Here is a 22,332-nt window from a genome sequence, read left to right on the forward strand (position 1 = left end):
CATAGGGCATCCACTCCACGGATGTTTCTGGGGGCCCACATGTGCCTGAAAAACGGTCCCCACTGGGTCGTCGTCTCTAAAACATGTGCCCCCTACTCCCCACTGATGCCACTTGCAACACTTGCCATTGTGGGCAATTCTCTCTCGTTTGTTTTCTTGTTTACGTTTCACCCGAACGCACTCCTCCGAGGTCAGGATCCTTGCTCACAGCTGTGTCCACACCTCTGTGTCTCTTCAGTCCTTAAAAACTGAATTCCTAGATCGGTGAGTTGATGGAGGACACTACTCCCCCCTGGTGGAGCCTGTAATGTAGCGGAGGGGACAGGCGGACCGTACACCGAGGTCGGCGTCAAAACTCTCAGTTTTCTGAGCGTCTTTTTTGATCCTCACGAACCTGGTGAGTAAAAGACGGGAATTGTTTTGCAGGAAGCTCCTACAACTTCCTCTCGAGAAAAGTCCGGAAAACCTGAAGCGCAGAGTAGTAGCTTCCTGCTCCCCAAAGCCTGTCACCAAAGGACACGCAGCAACTCGACCAGTAAGTGCCCCTCACGGCTTCTGTGGGGTGTCAGGGTGCCAGTGAGGGGCGCGGGGAGGCGGGTCTCGGGTCCGGGGGAGCAGACCCGAGCCCTGTGGGAGGGTCCTCACGCCGCGGGCCTCACTCCTCTTTGGACTCTCACGGCGAGACATCCCTTGGTCTTAGCAAGGCCACCCTGTCCTGGGGCTGTGGCCTCGTCTCCCAGGACGGCGGGGACGCTGGAAGGTGCCCGGGTGTAGGTGGCTGCAGGCAGAGCGCAGGGTCAGGAGACCGCAGGCTGGGCTCGGACGGTCAGTGCTGACATTCCAGTCTCCTCCCGCCAGGACTGTGTGCGCCCCGTGCCCCTGGACCCCCTGTAGACTCCGGTGTTCGTGGGTCCGCAGGATCCCACGTGCGGCCGTGCCGGTCTAGCCAGCCCGCTGCCTGGTGTGAGCCGGGTCCCTCGCCTCAGCCCACCCACCGCGTCCACGGTGCTGGTGCTGCTCGGGCGTTGGGCTCGGCCGGGCCGGTTTTCTCGGGAGGTGCCAAAGGCGCCGACCGTGCGTGGCCCCAGCGCCCACTCGGGTGGTGGATGCTGCCTCCCGAGGGGTTGTTTGTGTCGCGGTGGACAGTCCCTTGCACGGTCCACCCTCCTCCTAGTGTGTTGCAGGGTCAAGGCCATCAGATGGACCGTCCGTTTCTGTACCCTGGTGGCTGTTTTTCATCGTAGCTTTTACTTTCTTTCCTTGAGCGGTTTCCTGGTCAGGCCGTGGTCCGTGCTGCTCAGGGTCAGCACAGGAACGTCCACTCAGTCTCAGCCCACGCGGGTGAGGCCCTACACCCCTCACTCCCCGCCCCAGCCGTCTGCTCTGTCCGTCTCGTTCCGCACCCAGGACCCGCTGCCTTTGCGGGCATCAGTGTGAAATGAGAGCGTGAGACCTCTGCTCGGAGACCGTGAGGAACCCTGCACCGCAGGAGCCCGGCGCTGAGCCTTCTGGGTGCGGGGCTGTGACGTCACGGCCGGCCCGGCACGCAGCCTACGTGTGGGGCTGTGATGTCACAGTCGGCCCGGCACGCAGCCTACGTGTGGGGCTCTATGACGTCACGGCCGGCCCGGCACGCAGCCGACTCTACGTGTGGGGCTCTGGGCACTGATGTGCAGGCGCGTCCTCGGGGCCCCGGCCCTCGGGGTTCTAGTGGCGCTCAGTCAGTGAAGGCGCCGGCAGGAGGGCGGAGGGCGGCCGCCGGGTGTCCGTCCCACCCCCTCTGCAGCCCTGGCAGAGCCTGGGTCCAGCGCCCACCGGGCTCCGGCGCGCCCCCTGCCTCCTCTGGCCCTTCAAGCCCAGCATGGGCGCAGCCTCCAGCTCGAGCCGGTTCCTGGGCGCCTCAGTCCGCCTCGGCACTTTCTCAGACCCCCTCTGCCCTTTGTGGTGGCCCCGTCCCTCGTCCTTCCCAGGCCCTGGCTGATACAGGCCTTTGCCACCTGCCTGGCCCCGCGCCCTGTAGCGAGGTGGGCAGAGCGCCTCCCCGCGCCCGGTGCAGCTGGGGTCACCTGCGCCTCCCGTTAGTGCCCCTCGGTGGGGGGCTGGCTTCCGCCGGACAGTCCCTGCTTCACCTCCCCTGTGTGAAACGCCGCCTGGTAGAACAGGGTCTGGCCGTCCTTCTGTGGCACACACTCCTCTGTGTCATTTCTTCGAGGTTTTCCCTTCGGGAAGGTGTTTTTGTCTTTGTAAGCTCAGCACATCGGCGTTTTCCCAACTCCCGAACGTTCGCGTTTCTTCCACACCCAGAGAGCGCTTAGCCTGTGTTTTCTTTTGCTTTGTGTGATTTTTCTCGAACATACTGTGCACTTTGGATGTTGGCGAACAGGCATCGCGGGAGCATTTTCCCGAGCGGGTCGCGGATTCCCGCGACCCCATGATCGGCCTCTGCCCACTTTCCATCTCGTCCTTGTCTGGCCGCCTTGTTCCTCTCTCGCAAAGGACACGCGGCTGCATCTTGAAAGCAAATCTGGCAGATCATTGTCAAGGCAGAAGCTCGCGCCGCTGGCATTGTTGTTATAAATAATATTTGCTTTTACTTGGGTTTTCTGTGCTTTCTGGCTCTGCCATGTGTGTTCCGCGTCTTCCTCTGGGTGCGAGTGTGTGTTTCTTTTCTGCAGTCGTCTGAGCGCTTTCTTCCATGTCTGTCTCCACTTCTGGTTTCCCGTGACCTCGCGGACCAGGTTTAATTAAGGAGCTAAGACTTGAGCCTGTTTTCCGGGGTGTCCCTCACCTCCTCGCCCATTTCCCACCTCCTAATCCAGCTTCGTGGTGCATGATCAGCTGGTGTTATGATGAAGAAATCATCTCAACAGATAGTTTCCCTTTCAAATATTACTTTGGCTTTTGCTTTGGATTTCACAACCGCATTTCCAGCGGCCTCAGTGTTGCGTGTTGAACTGGTTTGACCCCCCCCCCCCACACACACACACACTGTAATTTTGATATACAGGGTGCAGCAAAGGTGGGGCCGGTCTGTATGGAAAGTAGGACACTGTGTGGGGGCTGCTGTTCTCTGTGAGCACAGAGCTTCCTCCTCTCTCTCCCGGTCTAGGCGCGAACCCCGACTGCACCGCGGAGGCAGGCTTCCCGGCGGCCAGGGACACCGGCGCTTCCGCAGACCGGCCGCCCTGTGCCCTGTGCAGCAGCAGGAAGTCTCTGTCCCAGCAGCTGGACTCCCCTGCAGGGAAGGCTGGGGTGAGGCCATGGGGAGGGGCCCACTTCGGGGCTTCAGGCCACGGAACTGCAGGGGAGCGGGGCTGGCCTGGGGGCACAGCTACCTCGGGGCCAAGGGGCACTTCAGGGCCGGCACCTCCCGGGCCGCCCGGTGTGCCAGGGACTTGCCGCCGCCACCGCCACGCTTGTGCATCAGCAGGGACCGTGCGGCCCCACCTCGCTGTCTGCAGCCCTGTCACCTGCACAGTCGCCAAGGGACAGGCAGGGTCCAGCTGGACAAGTCCCACGGACTGTCAGACAGCGGGCACTTGACGCTGGGTCTTGTGGGCTCCAAACCCGGGCGCTTAACCCCCGTGACGTGTGACTTGCTTGACACGCACGGCCTCCGATTCTTGACAAGCGGTGAAAGGCACTGTTGGCCCCGTTTCACAGGGAGGAAGGGGAGCTCGACTGGGCTGTTCCCACATCTTAAGACCGAGGGGCCAGGATTGGAACCAAGCCCCCGGTGGCTCCCCAGTTCATGCCCTTCCCACGATAGGGCATCAGCTTGCAGATGGGGTGCTAAGCAAATAGGAAGCATAGTGTCGCCCACCCCAGTCCCTCCAGCCTGTCCGTCAATCTCCGGTGACCTAGGTCTCAGCCAAGGCACAGACACCTCCAGGGGCCTCCCACAGCCACGCATGGTCCCACAGCGCCCCCTGGCGGCAGTGCTGTGCCCTCCTCTCCTGCCCCATCTCCTGCAAACCCCACCCCCCTGCTGGAGGCCTCCTGAGCTCCCAGTGCCCCTCGCCAGGGCTCACCCCGGGGTGTCTTGGTGGCACTCTCTCTGCCAACACCCCGTCTCCCCAGCACATCGAGAGCTCCCCGTGTTTGCCTCTGCCCACACGTCACACAGCAGACACCTGACACTTCATTTCCCCTCCCCTCCCCCCCTCCCCTCCCCTACCCCCTTCCCCTCCCCTACCCCCTCCCTTCCCCTCCCCGGGGTCGTTTTCCAGCCGCAAATGGAGAGCTAGTGGGTGACCAGCACTTGGACAAATGGCTTCCCCAGTATAGGCGAGGAAGCTGGGGCACGGAGGGTCACTGCCCCAGGGCACCAGGTGACAGTGGCCGAGTCAGGAGAGGTGGGCTGCAGTCTGCGCCCTGCCCCCCACACCCCTTGCCTGGCACAGAGAAGGGGCTCAGTCAGTGTCCTGAACTCTGCAGTCAGCTCCCGGCCTTGCTTGAGACGTTGGTGCCAGACCAGCGTCCCGGCCAGTGTGGTCGGCGTGGCCTGACTGTCCCCGCTGAGCCCACGGCTGCGGGGCTGGGGGAGACCGGCTCAGGGCCGCCTGGAGCCCTGCCCAGACCCCAGCCGGTGCAAGCGGCAGGCGTGGGCCCTCGGGAGAGAGGGGGCATGTGTCCTCCGTGGCGGGCCCCCCCCTCCGTGAGGTGTGTGCTCTGTCCCGTGAACTCACCGCTCCCCTGGCTCCTCATTGCAGGGCCCGTCCAGACCCACGCGGTCCCTGAGCACCGCCCAGCTCGCCCCGCCCTCGGGGGGCCTCCAGGCGTCTGTCATCTCCAACATTGTGCTGGCCAAGGGCCAGGCCAAGGTGAGCGAGGCCGGCGGCGGGGGGCCCACGGAGGGACGCATTTCCTCGACCAGGGCAAGGGGGGTGCACAGAGGGACGCGTGTGCTGGACCAGGGCGGGGGCGCACGGAGGGACGCGTGTGCTATACCGGGGCGGGGGGCGCACGGAGGGACACGTGTGCTGGACCGGGGCGGGGGGCGCACGGAGGGACGCGTGTGCTGGACCGGGGCGGGGGGCGCACGGAGGGACGCGTGTGCTGGACCGGGGCGGGGGCGCACGGAGGGACGCGTGTGCTGGACCGGGGCGGGGGCGCACGGAGGGACGCGTGTGCTGGACCAGGGGCGGGGGCACACAGGGTGGTGACGGTCTCTGGCCGGACAAGGCAGCGTCTTCCATGGGGAGCCGCTCTGTGGACATGGCCGCAGTGACACGGTGGAGGTTGTGGCGTCTTGTGTCCTATTGAGACAGCCTGTGGGGGGTGACGTCAGTCTCGTTTTGCGAGATGGTGACGTGAGGTCAGACAGGCCATGATCTGTCCTAACTGCCAGCAGAAGGGCCTCCGTCCAGGGGCCTGTGTGGGGACATCAGACCCAAGGGCCCTGTCTGGGCTCAGCCACAGCTCTTCCCACTGAGTCTGGGGACCCGAGAGTCGACAGCCCCCGCCGCTCCCCGGTCTTCGTTCAGGGCCGGGCCGGCCCTCAGAAACGTGGCCCCAGGAACGGACACCGGGGACTCTGACGGCTCCTCGTGTCCCCAGGGCCTGGGCTTCAGCATCGTCGGGGGGCAGGACAGCATCTACGGCCCCATCGGGATCTACGTCAAAACCATCTTCGCGGGGGGCGCCGCGGCCGCCGACGGCCGGCTACAGGAAGGTACGTGTCCAGCCCCGACTCGCCGGCGGCAGAAGGCGCCGGGAGGGTGGCCTGGCCTGACCCCCGAGGACCTGCCGAGTGCAGCGTCTGGTGGCCGTGCGTCTGCACTCGGTCCGCCGCCAGCCCGTCAGAAGGCGGAGCAGCTCCCATGTCCCCTGCCCCTTCTTGTCAAGTCCCCTCTGGGCTCCTGCACCCCGATGCCCTTCCTTCACGCCCCTGCTGTCCCTGTCACCCCCCAGAAGGTCACGGGGCAGGGACCCGGCCCTGAGCGGTCTGTGTGGGTTCTGGACTTGGGGCTGGAGTCCAGGTGACTGTGAGGGGACGTTGGTCGGAGCCGGGCCCGTCAACAAGGAAGGGCTTAGCAGAGCGACAGGAGGCGAGGCTGGGCTGCCAGCCCTCCGGGGAGTCAGCAGGGCTTGGGGACAGGTTCGGGGGTAGCCTGGAACGAGCTGCCGCTGCCCAGCGCTCCCCTGGTTGCAGGTGTCCTGGGGCCCTCAGGTTAGGAGGTGCCTGCCTGTGGGGAAGAGGGGACGGGGATGGCAGGGGCTGCTCCCCGGAGGGCGCACACCGGGTCCTCCGACCCAGCACTTTATTTCTCTTGCAGGCGGGAGTTTTAGGGGAGGTCTCGGGAGGATTTCAGCACAATGTGGAGCTTCCCAGAGGCGCCTTTTCAGGGCGCGGTTTCCTGGCTGGTCAGTGTCAGGGCAGCGGTCACTGGTCACGGCAGCTCGTCCTGGCTTCGCCCACCTGGCTTTGCTGCTTTTCTGGGTCTGGATGTTCTCTCCCGGGGGGGTGACCTCGTGTGTCTGGTAAACGTCTGCCAGTCTGTCCGGCTGTCTGTCTCCCTGCACCTGCCGAGGCGCCTCCCTGGTTGCTCCCCTGCCTCGGGGGAACCAGGCCCTGTGTCCAGTGAGCTCGGGAAACTCCCCGTGAGCCTGGCCGGTGGCTCAGTTTGTTGGCGCGTCATCCCGAGTACCGAAGGTTGCAGGTTCGAGTCTCCGTCGGGGCACGGACCTAGGCTGTGGGCTTGGTCCCCAGTTGGGGGGTGCGGGAGGCAACCAGTCGAAGTTTCTTTCTCACATCGATATATCTCTCTCCGTCTTCTTCTCTCTCTAAAAAATCAGTAACATGGAAGGGACCAGACTGGCAAGCCTCAGAGGGTGGGGGGGGCCGCGAGGAGTAAACCAAAGAGCTGTGTGCGTGTATGTGCACAGCCCAGGGACGGTGGATACAAACAGGGCGGGGGAGGGGGAGCGGCGAGGGGGAGGGGGAGGTGTCCCTCCATGGGGAGAGAGGAGGGACAGCTGCAATACTTTCAACAATTAAAAAGTCAGCCCTGGCCTGTTTGGCTCAGCGGTTAGAGCGTCGGCCTGCGGTCCAGAGAGACCCGGGTTCGGTTCCCGCTAAGGGCACGTACCTCGGTTGCAGTTTGTCCCCGGCCCTGGTTGGTCGTGCGGGTGGCAGCCACTCGATGTTTCTCTCTCTCTCTCCCTTCCTCTCTCTCCCTCCCTCCCACTCTATCTGTACAAAAAATGGAAAAATGTCCTCGGGTGAGGATAAAGAACAATAAGCGAAACATCCCTGCTCCAGGCTGTGGGACATGGGATTTTAGCCGAGACCCCTCGGGGGAGGGGAGGTCCGCCAGCTGCCGTCCTCCCGCCGCCCCCTCTCCCCCCAGCCGCCACCTCATCCTCAGCGAGGGGCCTCCTGAGTGCCCTGCCCTGGGTGGGGCTGAGGGGCAGCGGTGTCCACCCAGCCCAGCTGCACCCCAAAGCCATGTTTGGGCTGTTGGGCAACAGGCTGGGCCCCAGGACGCCCCGGGGCAGGCAGGCAGGCAGCCCTGAGGGCCCCACCGTACGCAGGGGGCGCAGGAGACGGCTCTGCCCTCCGCCATCCCGGGCCGGGCCCAGCCCACCTTCCAGGGCCCATTCTGCCTGTTGTCATCCAGCTCAGCGTGGAGGGCTTTCTACCCTTCCAGATGGTCAGACAAGGTCAACGCATGTTTGATTCTTGGGCGACGTGTGTCAATCAAATGAAATTCAGATTTTTGTCTCCGTGGGAGGGCTTTATGGGGACGTGGTCCTTCATTCGCCTCGTCTGTGGTGCTTGGGGCACAGGGGCCCACAGAACCCGCAGCCCCGAGCCTCTGCTCCAGGCAGGAAGGGGGTTTCCCTGTGCGGGAGGGAGGGGTGAGGTCAGGTGACTCAGGAAGCACAGCCTAGGGCGGAGGGGGCGGGCAGTCACCAGTTCAGGGGCTGGGCCTGCTGGGAGGACAGGGGCAGCGTCCAGCAGGCCGCGGGGACTCCTGGCCTCGGACGGGAAGAGGACGTGTCACAGGGAGACGGGTGCGGGAGAGGCAGCCGGCAGGCAGGTCACGGGCCTTCTCCATGTCCTCGGAAACGCAGTGACGCGCAGCACAGTGGCTGTGCGTTTGTACGGTCCCCAACTGACCCCCTGTGAGTCTGGTGCCCACCGGACGCCGCTGTCACACCTGCGCCTGTTCCTAGGCCGGCATTTCGCGCTCAGTCCCTCCCGTGTCCACCGCGGTCCGGCCCCTCCCATCTGGCAGTCTGTCCTCTGTTAGTTTGTTTCCGTTTTGCTTGCCCGCAATGCCGTCTCTTTAGCGCCCACGTGTGAGACCACACGGTGTCTGTCTCCTTCTGTCCGACCCATTTCCCCGAGCACCGTGCCTCTGGCGGGACTCGAGCCCAAGGTCAGGATGCTCGCCCCGACGGGCCGCGCGCTCACACGGCGTCCCGTCCCACAGGCGATGAGGTCCTGGAGCTCAACGGCGAGTCCATGGCCGGGCTGACTCACCAGGGCGCCCTGCAGAGGTTCAAGGTACCGTCCGCTGTCGGGCTGGGCCTCCGGCAATCGGAGCCCCAGCATCACCTCCACGTTCAAGTGGTGGGGCCCTCACGGGGTCCCGGGGACGCGGGTGGGCAGTGCTGGAGGAAGACGGCCCAGAAAAGGTGGATCAGGACGATCGGGGCACTGCCACCGTGAGGCCGTGGATGTTTAAGAACATCCTGTGTGTGTACCGAGGTTACAGCCCTCTTGCAGGTTTTTCAGGCCGTGACGGGAAGGTATTTTTGAGTCTCCCTCTGGTTCAAGACTGTCACCCTTGCACGCACCACACGCCTGCCTGACGCGTGAACGCAGGCATGTCACACGTAGGCCCCCACATCCCGAGGCCCGGTTCTGCGCCCCGCCCAGAGTCAGCCCTGGACGCAGACCCCCTTTCTTACAGCAAGCCAAGAGGGGGCTGCTCACGCTCACCGTCAGGACCCGCCTGACGGCCCCCCACCCCCTGAGCTCCCCGCTGTCGCCCCCGCTGGGCCGCTCGCTGAGCTCCAGCACCTGCGTCGTCGCCAAGGGCAGCCGCTCCTTCCTCCTGGAGAACCCCGAGCCTCCTGCAGGCACCAAGCCCAACTACAGAGTCATGGTGGAGGTGTCTCTGCAGAAAGGTAGGGTGTCCCCGTCCCCCAGACGTTCCCCACTGGTACCTGGTCCAGAGCAGAGCTCAGGGCCACCACTTAGCAGAAGGGCCAGAGCTCTGGGTCCCGAGGGATCCCGGGGGACACGCCCACACGGGTCCGTGTCCGGGCTCCAGGGCCGACACAGAAAAGCAAGCGCAGAGGGACCGCACGGAAAGCCACCCCCCTCTCTACTTGAACTTAACATGCTTGAAAGTCTAAGCCCCCACTGTGTGGCTCTTACCTGGTCCCCCTTCTCCACCCCCACGTCCCTACCCCTCGTTCACAGGGCCCCACTGAGGTGCCCCCACCACGGTCCCTCTGACCAGCTGCGGGCCAGCAACAAGGCAGGCGGCTTCCCCGCTTTGGGCCACGTCCCTGGCGGTGTTGCCCCCCCTGAGGCCTGAAGTGACGCCCTGTCCTCTCTACCCTGTTCCCCGCTAATCCTCGGTGTGACCCTGTCTCTGCCGCCGCCTCCTCCCGTCCTTCTCCACTTGCACGGGGCGACCTCACCACCCAGGTCCCTGCCGCTGACCCCCGGGCAGCACCCACCCACAGGGGATGTCCCGAAAACACGGGATCAGGGCCATCGTGAGCGGGGGACGGCGTCTGACCGTGACCGTGGGCACCCGGAGGCCAGCCAGCCTTGGGCAAGCCCGTCAGCCCCCGTTCTCCCCCAGAGGCCGGCGTGGGTCTGGGCATCGGGCTGTGCAGCGTCCCCCACTCCCAGTGCGTCTCCGGCATCTTCGTGCACACGCTGTCCCCAGGCTCGGTGGCGCATCTGGACGGGAGACTCCGGTACGTCCCTCTTTCTGCTTTGGGGAAGACCCGCCCGACGACAGGAGGGGGTCCTCGGGCTGTCGGATTCTTCTGGAGGCCAGATACTCGGAATGACCCAGCAGCGTGGGGACCACGGGCAGTCCGTTAGGAACGCAGCGCCCCGGGCCCCTCCCAGACCTGCAGTGAGGGGCCGGGGGTGGGGGTGAGGAACCACCCCGGCTCAGACCTGGAGCGCAGCGCGGACAGGGACAGAGGTCGGCGTGTTCCTGAGGTTCACCTGCATACTGGTTTACAGAAGGAAGCTTACTGAGCAAACCGGTTGTGTTCCCTGAATTTCTTGCCGGAAGGAAAAATATTTTCAGGCATACCTTTCATAAAAATTTTTATTCGATTTATTGGGGTGACATTGGTTAATAAGATGATATAGGTTTCAAGTGTACAATTCTGTAACGTCATTTGTATATTGCATTGTGTCTTCACCCCAAATCAAGTCTCCTTCCATCATCACTTCTCCCTCACTCCTCCCCCTCTGCTATTCGCCATACTGTTGTCCAGGAGTTTCTGTGCTCAGTCCCTTCACCTTTTACACCCCACCTTTCAGCTACCAGTCTGTTCTCTGCATCCATGAGTCTGTTTCTATTCATTAGATTTGGTACTTGTCTTTCTCTGACTGGCTTATTTCACTTAGCATAATACTCCCCAGGTCCACCCATGCTGTCACAAAGGTAAGATTTTATTCTTTTTTATGGCTGCATAATATTCCACGGTGTACATGTACCACAGTGTGTTTTATCCGCTTGTCTACTGATGCACACCTGAGCTGTTTCCAAATCTTCGCTCTTGCACACAGGAGTGCGTTATTCTTTCTGATGGGTGTTTCAGGCTGCTTAAGATCTATTCCCAGAAGTGGGGTTGCTATGGCAAGGTATTGAGGAGATCGTGTCCCCTCTGCGAAACAGGAGGCTGGAGTACAAACCCCCACGCATTGATGCTAGCATACCTTTTGTGCCTCGTTTTTTCCCCGTTCAGGTGCCAGTAACTCGGTTCTCGCTTTATGATAAGAACGAAGCCATCCATCGCCTTCTCTCCTTAGGGTGTTCTGCAGGAACCTCAGCTGCTCCCCACCCCTTCTAACCCTCGTCCGCCCGGGAACACGAGGCCCACAGACAAGTTTCCGCCACGTTGCCACGTGACATCTTTTAATAACATGGTTTTCAGGTCTCAGCAAACAGCCCGGCAGGAGTGCCCCTCCCCCCGACGTCCGGCACCACCTGGACGCACTTGCCCACGGCCTCCTGTCTGTGCTTCCGCAGGTGTGGCGACGAGATTGTGGAGATCAACGACGCCCCCGTGCACTGCATGTCGCTCAACGACGTCTACGCAGTCCTGAGCCACTGCGACCCGGGCCCCGTCCCCATCATCGTCAGCCGACACCCAGACCCACAGGTAGGACCTGCTGGGGCAGCCTGTCTGTCCGAGGCTCACTCTGCTAGTGCTGAAACAGGAGCAAGAAAGGGCTGTTTCAGCCTCATTTCTTAGCGTGTGTCCCAAGGCTATGTCGTAACAAAGGTCTGCAGCGGGGGACAAATGGCCCCTCCAGCCCAGAGTGGCACCGAGCACGTGGAGGTCAGTTCCGAGTACACACAGGCCGTGACCTGACTCATAGTCTCCCCAGAGAGCCTGACACGGCGCGGTGATCGCCATGGAAACAGAAGCCAGTGTTCCCCAGGCAGTGAGCGGGCCCTTCCGTGCACAGTGATGGGGTCGGGGGGCCCGTCCTGCACAGAGGAGCCAGGCTGTGGCTAGTCGGGGTCTTGGGCATATTCTAGTTCCACGAAGAATGTCGTTGGTACCTTGCTAGGAATGGCGTTGAAGCCATAGCTACTTGGGTAGTGTGTGTCCCACTGAGTATGACGTTGGCTGTAGTGAGGGATGGTCCCCGTATTCCCACTTTGCTGAGAGTCTTTAGAAAGAGGTGCCGGATTTTGTCAAATGCCTTTTCCCCAGCTGTTGCTGTGATCACGTGGCTTTTGCCCTTCATTTTGTGTATGGGGTGTGTGATCCTTTTAATGAACTGCTGGACCTAGTTTGCTGATACTTTGTTGAGGATGTTGGCATCTGCGCTCATCAGGGATGGTGGCCTACAGCTTTCTTCCTTTGTCGTGTCTTTACCTCGTTTTGGAAGTAGGATGCCGGCCTCATGAAACGAGCTTGGGCGCCTGCCTGCCTCTTGAAGTTTCTGGAGTTGTTTGAGGAGGACAGTTGTTGGTTCTTCTCTGAATGTTGGGTGAACTTCCCCAGCGAAGTAAGGCAGCAGGTTTTATACAGAAACAGAGTTGATCCGTCAGCCACACAGGAGACCGGGGCTCAGGGCGGCATCTCCACACACAGACGGGGAGCAAACGTGTTTATTCGAATGCGGGGGTCTGGCTGCAGAGTCCTGGAAGTTTGGTCAGTCCCCCGGATCGTCCTTACGGAAGGACCCCTGCTTGAGGGCTCTGGGCAGCGTTCCTGGGGGACAGTACTGAAGGTGGGGTTCAGGGAGGCCTGTCCGTGTCTACGGGTGGGACATGTGTGGGGAGAGGAGTGTTCTTGGGTTGTAAGACGACTGAGCAACGGAACAGGGGGATCTCAGTGTGGGTCGTCCAGTGGATGAGTGTGTGATCCGGGCTGGACTTGGGAGCTAAAGCCTGGCACAGAGGAGATCACTTTGGGGAACCCTCCCAATGCGTGGAGTATTTAGTGCGCACCCCCCATAATGAAGTCGCTGTGACATCCCCTTCCCGCTCAGGTGAGGGACTGAGGCTCAGAAGCCTGAACTAGCACACGCCGGTGCCTGGTTGTGGAGCAGGGAGGGTGGCACAGAGGAAGACCCTGCTTCCCGCGCAGGTGCACAGCAGCAGAAAGGGTCTCCGCGCCCTGCCGGGGACGGGGACAGCGCACCTGAGGGCTACTGGAGGTGACCGCTGTTTTCCAGGTGTCCGAGCAGCAGCTCAAAGACGCTGTGGCCCAGGCTGCGGAGACGCTGAGGTTTGGGAAGGAGCGGCAGCCGTGGAGTCTGGAAGGTAAGGGACCGGTGAGCTGGCTTCGTAAACGAGCCCCCCCTGCACCCCAGGGTACACGGGGACGGTCACCGTGGACACGTCTGCGAACCAGCAGTTGACGGGCTCACATTACAGCTGTCTGCTGAGCGCTCACGGCTTCTGGGGGCTCTGACAGCTAGGACACCCGGTCCCCCCCGGGGGCCAGGCTGGGAGGGTACCCGTACCCACCACCTGGGCGGAAAGGGGAATGAGGGCCCCCGGAGCTCAGCACCTCGGGGCTCCCCTGCAGGTGTCAAGAGGCTGGAGGGCAGCTGGCACGGGCGGCCGACCGCGGAGCAGGAGCAGGAGCAGCAGCAGCGGGCGGCGGCCCCGCAGCGCAGACCTCCGAGGACCATGATGCGCTCCAGCAGCGACGGCGGCCCCGAGCAGCCCCCCCAGGACAGCCAGGAGCACCCGCCCCTGAGACTGAAGAAGTCTTTTGAGATCTTCGTGAGGAAGCCTACGTCGTCCAAGCCCAAGCCCCCCCCCAGGAAGTACTTCAAGAGCGACAGCGACCCGCAGGGGAGCGTGGACAGCGGCCCCGACCTGGTGAGTGGGGTGTGTGTCGCGGGGAGTCAGGCGGCTCCCCTTCCTCAGGGCCTGCTGCTGAGGGACACCCAGGTCGGCCGGTGTGCTCGGTGCCTGGAGACTCAGCCCGGCAGCAACACAAACACCTGTCCTGGGACCCCAGCGCGTCTGCCTTCTCCCCCAATCTCTACAGAGAGACGCCCCTCCTGGCAGCCTCTGGCTCCTGGAGTTTGCCCACCTGCTGGCCGATGTCAGCCTGCCCTGCTGACCTCTAACCACTGATTTCCAGAGTAATCCTGCAAAATAATTAACCCCAAATGATGACAAGGACACACGAGACATTGCTTGGGCTCAGCGTGTGGGAACCTGTGTGGTCAACAGAAAGTATCCGCCTCCTCGTCGCAGTATTCAGACCCCATGGCATGCACCCTTCCCCCCTGAACAACTCCCTCGTACCCGTTACATTTCTACGGGATAACCGACCCCAAGCACCCCGACCAAATGAGGGGGCTCCAACCGACACGCGGTCCTGCCTACGAACTCGCTCTCAACCTGCCCGTGGTCACCACCGGGAATCGCCACAACCTAGTTTGGGAAGGAGCTCCCTCCGCTCCCCCACACCGAACCGGCCTCACAACAACCCGGGCTTCTCGCCAACGACAGGGCCGAGGCGCAGCCGAAACCCAGTAGTGCAAGCGCCGCCCCCATCCCGGACGCCCCCCGCCCTCCGGGGCCCTGCCGCGTCGGCACTGCCCAGGGAAAGCGTTCGCTGGTCCGTCTGGTGTCCAGACTACAAATTCTTATTCACTGACTCACGCCATATATGACAAGGTGACTTTTCAAACCTTGAAAGGACAGGAGCTACCCGTTGGTCTCCAGAACCTCCATTTCTGAAACTAGAAATAGAAGAAATGTGTCTCCTCGATCATTGATTTGCTCACACGAACCCTGACCGTCCAAGCCGGCACCTCCACAACCTACAAACGGGAGCCGCGGCCACACTGTGAAACTGCACTGGCCACCGCCTGGTCAGCAGCCTGACCCCAACGAACTCCCCGCGCGGGCCAAGGACAGTCCCCTGTGGACGGTACAGCGCGGCCGGTCGAAGTCTGAACACCGCCAGGCGGCCAGCCCGCCACGACCTCTCTGCCCTCAGGCGGCAAATTGAACGAGGACGTGAGTGAATCACAAGTATGTGCACGTTTATTTTTAAATCCTCACTCCAGGACATTCCTCCACCCATTTCAGGTGGATGGGAGGGAGAGAGACCCATCGGCTGGTCTGTTGGCCTCCCGCACGGGCCCGAACCCCAGCGGAGGCACATGCCCTCGACCAGAATCAACCCGGGCTCCTAGGTCCGCGGGCCGGCGCCCTAACTGCTGCCTTAGCCAGATCACTGTTTGTCGCACACTCAGATCCTAGTATTCAAGTGTTTACACACCTGCTCGCTTCTCAGCCCAGCTACACTCTCGGTCACCCCGACCGTTCTTCCCACCATCATCCGGCGAGCGGAAGTAGGAGTCACACCCCCCGTCCGGCGAGGAGCTGGCCAAACACCCCGAGGCCCGTGAGCTCTCCCACAGGCCCCTCCACGCAGCCTTGACGCCACCCGGCTCCAACCAGAAGCCCTGCCCCTGGGGCTCCCCCGCCGTGACCACCTTCAGGGCCAGCGCCCCACACCTGTCTGAGCCCACGCCACTCAGGCACAGCAGACACCTGCCTACTGGTTTCAGCCCCGTACACCGAGCAACCTGTGTACACAGCACACACCCCAGAACAATAGTAAACACAGTGACCTGTCCTTCCGCCAGCCCACCAGGTCTCACGTCGGTAACCACGGGCCGTGACCAGCCGTCACGGGCATTTCTCCACGCCTGCGTTTTCAGGAGCCACACCCTCGTGTCCCGACGGCCCGAGTGTCCCGACGGCACCGGGACACTCGGCCCATTCGAAGCGGGTGGTCCTGGGAGCCCAGCACGGACACCCGTGCCCGCTCCCACTCCGGCGATCAAATCCGATACCTACTCGTCACAACCCCAGAAACGTCACAACCCCAGAAACGTCGCGCACCTGCGGCCCTCACGGCGGCGGCCGCACCCGGGACGCCGGGTGCTTCCTGTTGGCCCAGACAGGATGTCCCGCCAGAACCGCAGCCACGGGATGAACCCAAACGAAGTGAAAAGCTAGATCCACAACAAAACCCACGAAAATAACTTCAGACCCTGACCACACGCCAGCTAGGACCCAGAGCGGGATGAGACGCCCCACCATGCTCAGCCCGAACCCCAGACGACGACTGTGAAACTGCCCCCCTGAGCCCTACAGCAACAGGTTAAACGTGCGGAGACCTGTCCCCCTAGGCCGACACCTTCAGCAAACCCCAGGCGGGAACGCCCGTCGCAGGGACACTGAGCGCGGACACAGTGCGTCAGGGCGGGGCTTGGACGTGGGCCCTGTTCTGCATTTCAAGTTCGTTACTTCGCACACAGGATTTCTTGCGAAACCATAGGCTCAGGGAGGATTTAGCGGTCAGGAAAGAACACAGAGCCTAACCGAATCGGGGACCCACACTGCCCCTCCCCCTCCCCCAAGACCAAACCTGTGCGCTCGCGGTCAGACGCACGTGTGTGCACGCGGCCGTGTCCGCCCTTCCCGACGGTGTGCCCCCACCGCTCTGCTCACACCCCTGCACCGTCTGTGTGGTTGTGTGTACGTCCAAGTGGCCTGGCTGGTCCAGGCGTCCCTGACCAGCTGCCCCGTCTGAGACGTTTGTTCCCACGTGCTGTGCGCTCTCTTGTACGAAAACACGGCACCTCTTGCTGTTAACAAAACACCTTCAGTTTCTACACAACAAAACCCAAACACCCCCAGAGAACCAAAGCCCTTGTTCCCAGTGACCACACCTACGACGGGGCGACCCTGGCGGCAGGAAGGGCCCTGTGGGGCGCTGGGCACCTCCTCACGGAGCCCCACGCCGCCCCCAGCCCAAGCCCCTGCCTTCTGTTCTCGCAGCTGGAGGCTGCCGTGTCCACACAGGCTCACTTCCTGTTGACACCACAGGAAGCCGGAGAGCTGCTGCCACCGCAGGAAGTCGCGGCGGCGAGGGCCCCCGGTGCCACCGGCCTGCAGACGGCGCCCCCCGCAGAGGAGCCGGGCAGCCCGGGCGGGACGGCGCAGCTCTTCCCGAAGGAAGGGCAGGGAGAAGGTAAGACGCGCGACCCACCCGAGCGTCCGTGTCCTGCATCCCGTGGCGGCGGAACCCCTCGTGAAGGCAGCAGGACCGTGGGTGCCGCCCAGGGTGGGGACCCTCTGTCTGCACGGGGATGCTTGGTGCTGAGGGGAGAAAGGCAGGACAGCGTAGGTCAGGAGAATGGAGCCCGAGGAGGAGGACACGGGCACCTGGCGGCCACGGTGCGGGGCAGTCAGGTCTGGAAGGCAGACCAGTGTGGATGGTGCCCGCACCCCCCGCCTGGGGGACAAGGGGGCCCATCCTGCTGGCGGGGTCAGAGGCCCAGCGTCTCCCAACGAGCAAGGTCGTGGTTTCGGTCTGGCTCGGCGGTTAGCACGTTGGCCTGCAGACCAGAGTCGCGGGTTGGATTCTGGTCAAGGGCACGTACCTCAGGGTTCCCCACTGCCCCCCAGCCCCCCAGCTTTGTGAGCAGAGCTCGGAGGACACGCCCCACCAGCACCGCCAGCCCTCGTCCCGTTTCCGCTCCCCAGCAACGCCCCCGAAACACCCGGTGCTGAAGCGGCAGGCGCGGGTGGACGGCGGCCCGGACGGCGCGGCCGAGGACCCCTGGGTGAGGATCTCCGACTGCATCAAGAGCCTGTTCAGCCCCATCATGAGTGACAGCCATGGCCACGCGCCGCTGCAGCCCGCCATCGGCCTCAGCGAAGACGGGACGCAGACCCCCTCCGCCGGGACGCCCCCCGAGCTGGACGGCGTGAACGGTGCCCCCCGGGCGTACAAGCCGGCGGACGGCGGCGTCGTGAAGAAGGGGCCTCCCGTGGCCCCCAAGCCAGCCTGGTTTCGCCAGAGCCTGAAGGGGCTGCGGCACCGCGGTCCAGAGCCCAGGCCACCGCCCGCAGCCGCCCCCCCGAAGCCCACGCCGGCCCCCCGGGAGCACCAGGGGCCCCACACGCGGGCCTCCAGCTCCATCAGGCAGAGAATCAGCAGCTTCGAGACGTTCGGCTCCTCTCAGTTACCTGACAGGGGGGCCCGGAGACTGAGCCCCCCGGCCCCCAGCGCCGAGGCCGAGAGGCCTCCTGGGAAAGGAGGAGGAGGGGGTCCTGGCCTCTCAAGAGGGGCTCCCCCCACCACGGAGCAGCCGTGCCCTGGCTCCCCTCCAGCCGCGGAGACTCAGGACCCGGGTGTGTCAGACACCCCTCCCCTGGGGCGGCTGCCCAGAGAGCGAGCCCTCACCGCTGACCCCTTGCTGAGGCTGCTGACCACGCACACCGTGGACTCGGCGGGCGCGGGGGTCAAGACGCCCAGCCAGCGGGCCCGCAGCTTCCCGCTGACCAGGACACAGTCGTGCGAGGCGCAGCCCGGGGACGACAGGGCCGGCAGGCTGCACGCCATCAGCAGCCAAGTGTCCTCCGCGGTCATGAGGTCCCTGCTGTGCCTGCCCTCGTCCCTGTCCGGAGGCCAGAGCCCCTGCAGCCCCAAGGACGGGGCGCCTGCCGCGCCCTGGCCCAGCCGAGACCCGCCTGCCGGTGCGGACACAGGGTTCTCGCTCAAGTAAGGGTCGGCCTTTCCCTGGGCTGCTCCCTCCTGCTGTCCCTGGGGACAGGGTCCCTCTCACTGTGGACCCCTCCCCTCTGCACGCCCCACCCCCAGTTCACAGGGGAAGTGGCCTGGGGCTCCTGCCGCAGCCTGGGGCTCCCTCTCCCCCTTCCGCGGCTGCTCTGCCTCCTCAGCTCTGCCTCCTCCCCTCTGCTGCCGCGGGCTAGGCCTGCACAGGCAGCTGAGGGCCCAGGGCGGACCTGGGGACCCAGAAGGGTCGGAAGGCTGGGCCTAGAACCTTCAGGCCGAGCAGCTGCCCCTCGGAGGCGTGGGGGCCCCCGTCCATCAAGGGGAGTGAGCCCTATTACCAAAACCAGTGTCTCACAAAACGTGAAGCTATGAAATGGCTCGACGCCAACGTGAGCTCAACAGGAAAAGGCGGGTGGGCGGCCGGCGGGGTGGGCGCCCTCTGCAGCGAGCGGGGGGCAGGCGGCCATCAGCCTGGACCACCGCCCGGTCCAGAGCTGCCCAGGGTCTGGGTGAGCTGCTGGGCGGGGAGCCGCCTGGCAGACCCAGCTCTCCACCTCCCTGAACCCCACTTCCTCACCGCTGGGGGCGGGGCGGGGCGGCCAGAGGTTCAGGGCCACAGGCCCAGGGTGCAGAGGGCCCAGCTGAGCGCCCGGGACACCACTCTGGGAGCACACGGCTCACCTGCCCTTCCTCCCCACAGCCTCTCGGAGCTGAGAGAATACACGGAGGGGCTCAGCGAGCCCACAGGGGCCGGGGACTGCGGCCCCGCGTCCGGCCAGTCGGTCATCTCCCTGCTGAGCGCTGAGGAGCTGAAGAACCTCATCGAGGAGGTGAAGGTTCTGGACGAAGCGACGCTGAAGGTGGGCCTTTCGTAGACACAGAGACGCGTGGCCGCCCTCGCGGGGCCCAGGGGAGGCAGCCCCACGAGCCCCAAGCTCCTGGAGGTGTCTCGGGGGGACACCTGCCCGTGGTGGGGACAGTGTCACGAGACCACAGGGAGACCTGCCACGGGGAAGGGGCTTCGTAGCTTATGAAACGCTTCCAATCCCTGGCTGCCTCCCTCTCTGCCCTTGTCAACGAGACCAAGGTCGCGGGGCCAGGTTCCCTCCAGGCACCCGACTTCCTGTTCCTGTGCGCGTCCTGAGACGCTGCTTTGTGAGCACTCACCCGGGGACCCCCCTGCACCCCGAGCGCTGCCGGTTCCCAGGGCGGCACACTCTCATTCTGAAAGTCCCACGTCCCCCACTTCCTGAGCGCGGCTCAGAGCGTGAGAGGAAGTGGCCGGCGGCTGGGCTCCGGGTCGCTGGGCTCCGAGCAGGGTGAGCCCGGCCCACAGGGTGCCCTGCGTGGAGACAGCTCCGCGTCCCAGGCCCAAGACGCTCAACCGAAGTGACAGAGGCCAAGTGCCCTGTGGACCGAGGGCCCCTGCAGGGTGCCGGGCCTCACACCAGGCGCGCCGGCTGCCCCGGGCAAAGGCTGGGCCCTGGGGACCCCAGGTCAGAGCAGCTGCATCTGGGAGGTGAGGTGCCCCCCAGCACCAGGGCGCACACTGGTGGCCGGGAGCCACACGGACCTGTCCGTCCGTTTCATCTGGTCCATACGGTGATCCCCGAAGACACTTACTCTGAACACTACTGAGCCGAGACCAAACCTGGGTTTCTGGCCTCTGAACGGGAACCTGATAGCACTGGGTCCGCCTTCCTACTGGTCGTGTCGAGGTGGTGTGCTCCCCGGGCCCCAGCTCCCCTCCTGTGCCCCTCTGCCCACGTGCTCCCCCAGCCTGTGCCACCTCTGCCCACGTGCTCCCCCAGCCTGTGCCCCTCTGCCCACGTGCATGGCCCAGGAGCATGCGAGGCCCTGGATGAGAACAGCCAGATTCTCTGACTCACCGCAGAGGACTGTCCTGGCTCCGGGGGTGGGCCGTGGGCATGTGTCAGAGCAGGTGCACACACGTGTGCTCTGGGCAGGAGCTTGGCTGGGCTCCTGGGTGCTGTGCCCTCGGGGAGCAGGGGGAGGGACAGCAGCTTCCTCACAGCAGCCCTGGGTCTCGGAGCCCACGCTTCACCCCGAGACGGCAGAGCTGTGGTCCTGCACCCTAGGGCTCCCCGCGGACGGGGCAGCACCCACTCCTGTTCGTACGCGTGGGGGTGGGGTGCACACGAGGCAGAGACCTAGCCTTGGGGCTGCACACACTGCGTTTTCCTCTGAGCTCCCAACTCCAGAGAGCATCGTCCTCCCTTCCCGGACGGCCACACTGGTCCGAGGAGGGGACGGCCGAGCGGTCAAACCGTGCACGCTGCCACACGGAACATTTTCACTGTTTTATTTCCTCCTGCAGCAGCTGGACAACATCCATGTCACCATCCTGCACAAGGAGGAGGGGGCTGGCCTTGGCTTCAGCCTGGCGGGGGGCGCGGACCTGGAGAACAAGGTGGTCACGGTGAGTGGCCGGCTCAGTGCTGGGGACGAGGGGCCGCCGGCGGGCGCTCAGGGCGGGACCGTCCTCAAGGAGCGGGGCCAGCAGCAGTCACGTGACCCCACGTTCAACCCTCGTCACGCCGCGTGGCTCAGGGACGGTCCCCCGACGCTAGAGCCCGTCACTGGCGTCCGAGTGGGGCCTGAAGAAAGACCCAGGGGGCTCGGCCTTGCTCTCGAGTCGCCAAGTCAGAGCGTCGTAAGCTGTGGGCACGGGTTTGGGGACAGGGTGACCGGCGCCCACAGGCCGTGCCGGGACGGCGGACCCGGGGAGGCGGCTGCTCCCTGGGCCTGCCCACTCGAGCGCGGACGTTCAGGTGGACAGGGGTGAGGCTTGTCTGGGGAGGGTCGGGGCCCCTGTCCATCGCTGTCCGTGATCTCCGCTCTGAGGGACGAGGACGTGCTGGCCCGGGTTCAGGGCAGTTCCGTTGTCTTCGGCCTGAGGACCCTCCGTGGGACTAACGGGCTCAGACCCGACGCAGGCGACTCCGAGCCGACTTCCTGTGGCTTCCGCAGGTGCACAGGGTGTTCCCCGACGGGCTGGCCTCGCAGGAAGGGACCATCCAGAAGGGCAATGAGGTTCTGTCCATCAACGGCAAGTCCCTCAAGGGGGCCACCCACAGCGACGCGCTGGCCATCCTGCGCCAGGCCCGCGACCCCAGGCAGGCTGTCGTGGTCTCCAGGCGGCCGGCGCTGGAGGCCACGCCCGACCTGGACCCCTCCGCGGACGCCTCGGCCTCCGTGGCCAGTGCCGCCTCGGCAGAGCCGGGTGAGTTGTCAGCTCGGCCGGTGGGAGGGCCGGGCCTCGTGGGCTGCCGGAGACACGTACGGGGGCGGCGTGGCCCGAGAGGAGAGCACCCCAACCAACCCCGGTCCCCGCAGCAGAGGCCGCGGTCCGCACGCTGGCGCTGACGCTGGAGAAGACCTCCGCGGGGCTGGGCTTCAGTCTGGAAGGCGGCAGGGGCTCCCTGCACGGGGACCGGCCGCTCACCGTCAACCGGATCTTCACAGGTGCGCCGCGTGCGGCTCTTCCTTCCTCCCCGTGGCGGAGGGGGTGCTTCCCTCGTTCCCGTCACCTGACCCCCGCCTCCTCCTCCCCATCCCAGGGGCGGCCTCAGGACAGACGGAGACCGTGCGGCCAGGGGACGAGGTCGTGCAGGTGGCCGGCACGGCCGTGCAGGGCCTCACCCGCTTCGAAGCCTGGAACGTCATCAAGGCGCTGCCCGACGGGCCGGTCCCCGTCCTCCTCAGGAGGAAGAGCCCGCAGGGGGCCCCGGCCGCCGCAAACCCTTAGGCACAGCCGGACGCCAGGGCCCACCGCACCCGCTCTCTCAGGGTCCCTGCCAGCCCCACCCGGGGGGCCCCCAGCCGGAGGGCTGTCCCACCGGGCGGGCAGAGGCTCAGTGGGGTGGCTGCCACGGACCACGAACTGTGTACAGGGCTCTGTGAATAAAGTGGAGGGCGTGTCGCCGTCTGACGACGTCTGGTCCTGCTCTGGAGACCCCCGAGCGTCAGGAAGGGGTGTGACGCCCTCCCCAGACAGCCACACGCTCGCCCAGG

The 22,332-nt window shown here is 64.6% G+C and overlaps 1 protein-coding gene across 1 annotated transcript in view; it reads left to right on the forward strand.

Annotated features, from left to right (window-relative positions):
• Nucleotides 1–22,329, forward strand: part of IL16 (interleukin 16) — a 34,087-nt gene extending 11,758 nt beyond the window's left edge. The window contains exons 2-18 of the mRNA XM_036278143.1: nt 427–535; nt 3,110–3,252; nt 4,713–4,823; nt 5,560–5,674; nt 8,442–8,515; nt 8,925–9,141; nt 9,831–9,948; nt 11,244–11,376; nt 12,908–12,995; nt 13,264–13,562; nt 16,554–16,746; nt 17,184–18,282; nt 18,998–19,157; nt 20,636–20,737; nt 21,289–21,541; nt 21,655–21,783; nt 21,879–22,329. Coding sequence (XP_036134036.1) covers nt 427–535; nt 3,110–3,252; nt 4,713–4,823; nt 5,560–5,674; nt 8,442–8,515; nt 8,925–9,141; nt 9,831–9,948; nt 11,244–11,376; nt 12,908–12,995; nt 13,264–13,562; nt 16,554–16,746; nt 17,184–18,282; nt 18,998–19,157; nt 20,636–20,737; nt 21,289–21,541; nt 21,655–21,783; nt 21,879–22,066 — 3,531 coding nt within the window. The 3' untranslated portion in view covers nt 22,067–22,329. The remainder of the gene's footprint in view (nt 1–426; nt 536–3,109; nt 3,253–4,712; nt 4,824–5,559; nt 5,675–8,441; nt 8,516–8,924; nt 9,142–9,830; nt 9,949–11,243; nt 11,377–12,907; nt 12,996–13,263; nt 13,563–16,553; nt 16,747–17,183; nt 18,283–18,997; nt 19,158–20,635; nt 20,738–21,288; nt 21,542–21,654; nt 21,784–21,878) is intronic.
• The last annotated feature ends 3 nt before the right edge of the window (nt 22,330–22,332 follow it).

Source organism: Molossus molossus, unplaced genomic scaffold (genome assembly GCF_014108415.1).
Source record: "Molossus molossus isolate mMolMol1 unplaced genomic scaffold, mMolMol1.p scaffold_m16_p_24, whole genome shotgun sequence".
In the NCBI taxonomy this organism is placed as follows: Eukaryota; Metazoa; Chordata; class Mammalia; order Chiroptera; family Molossidae; genus Molossus; species Molossus molossus.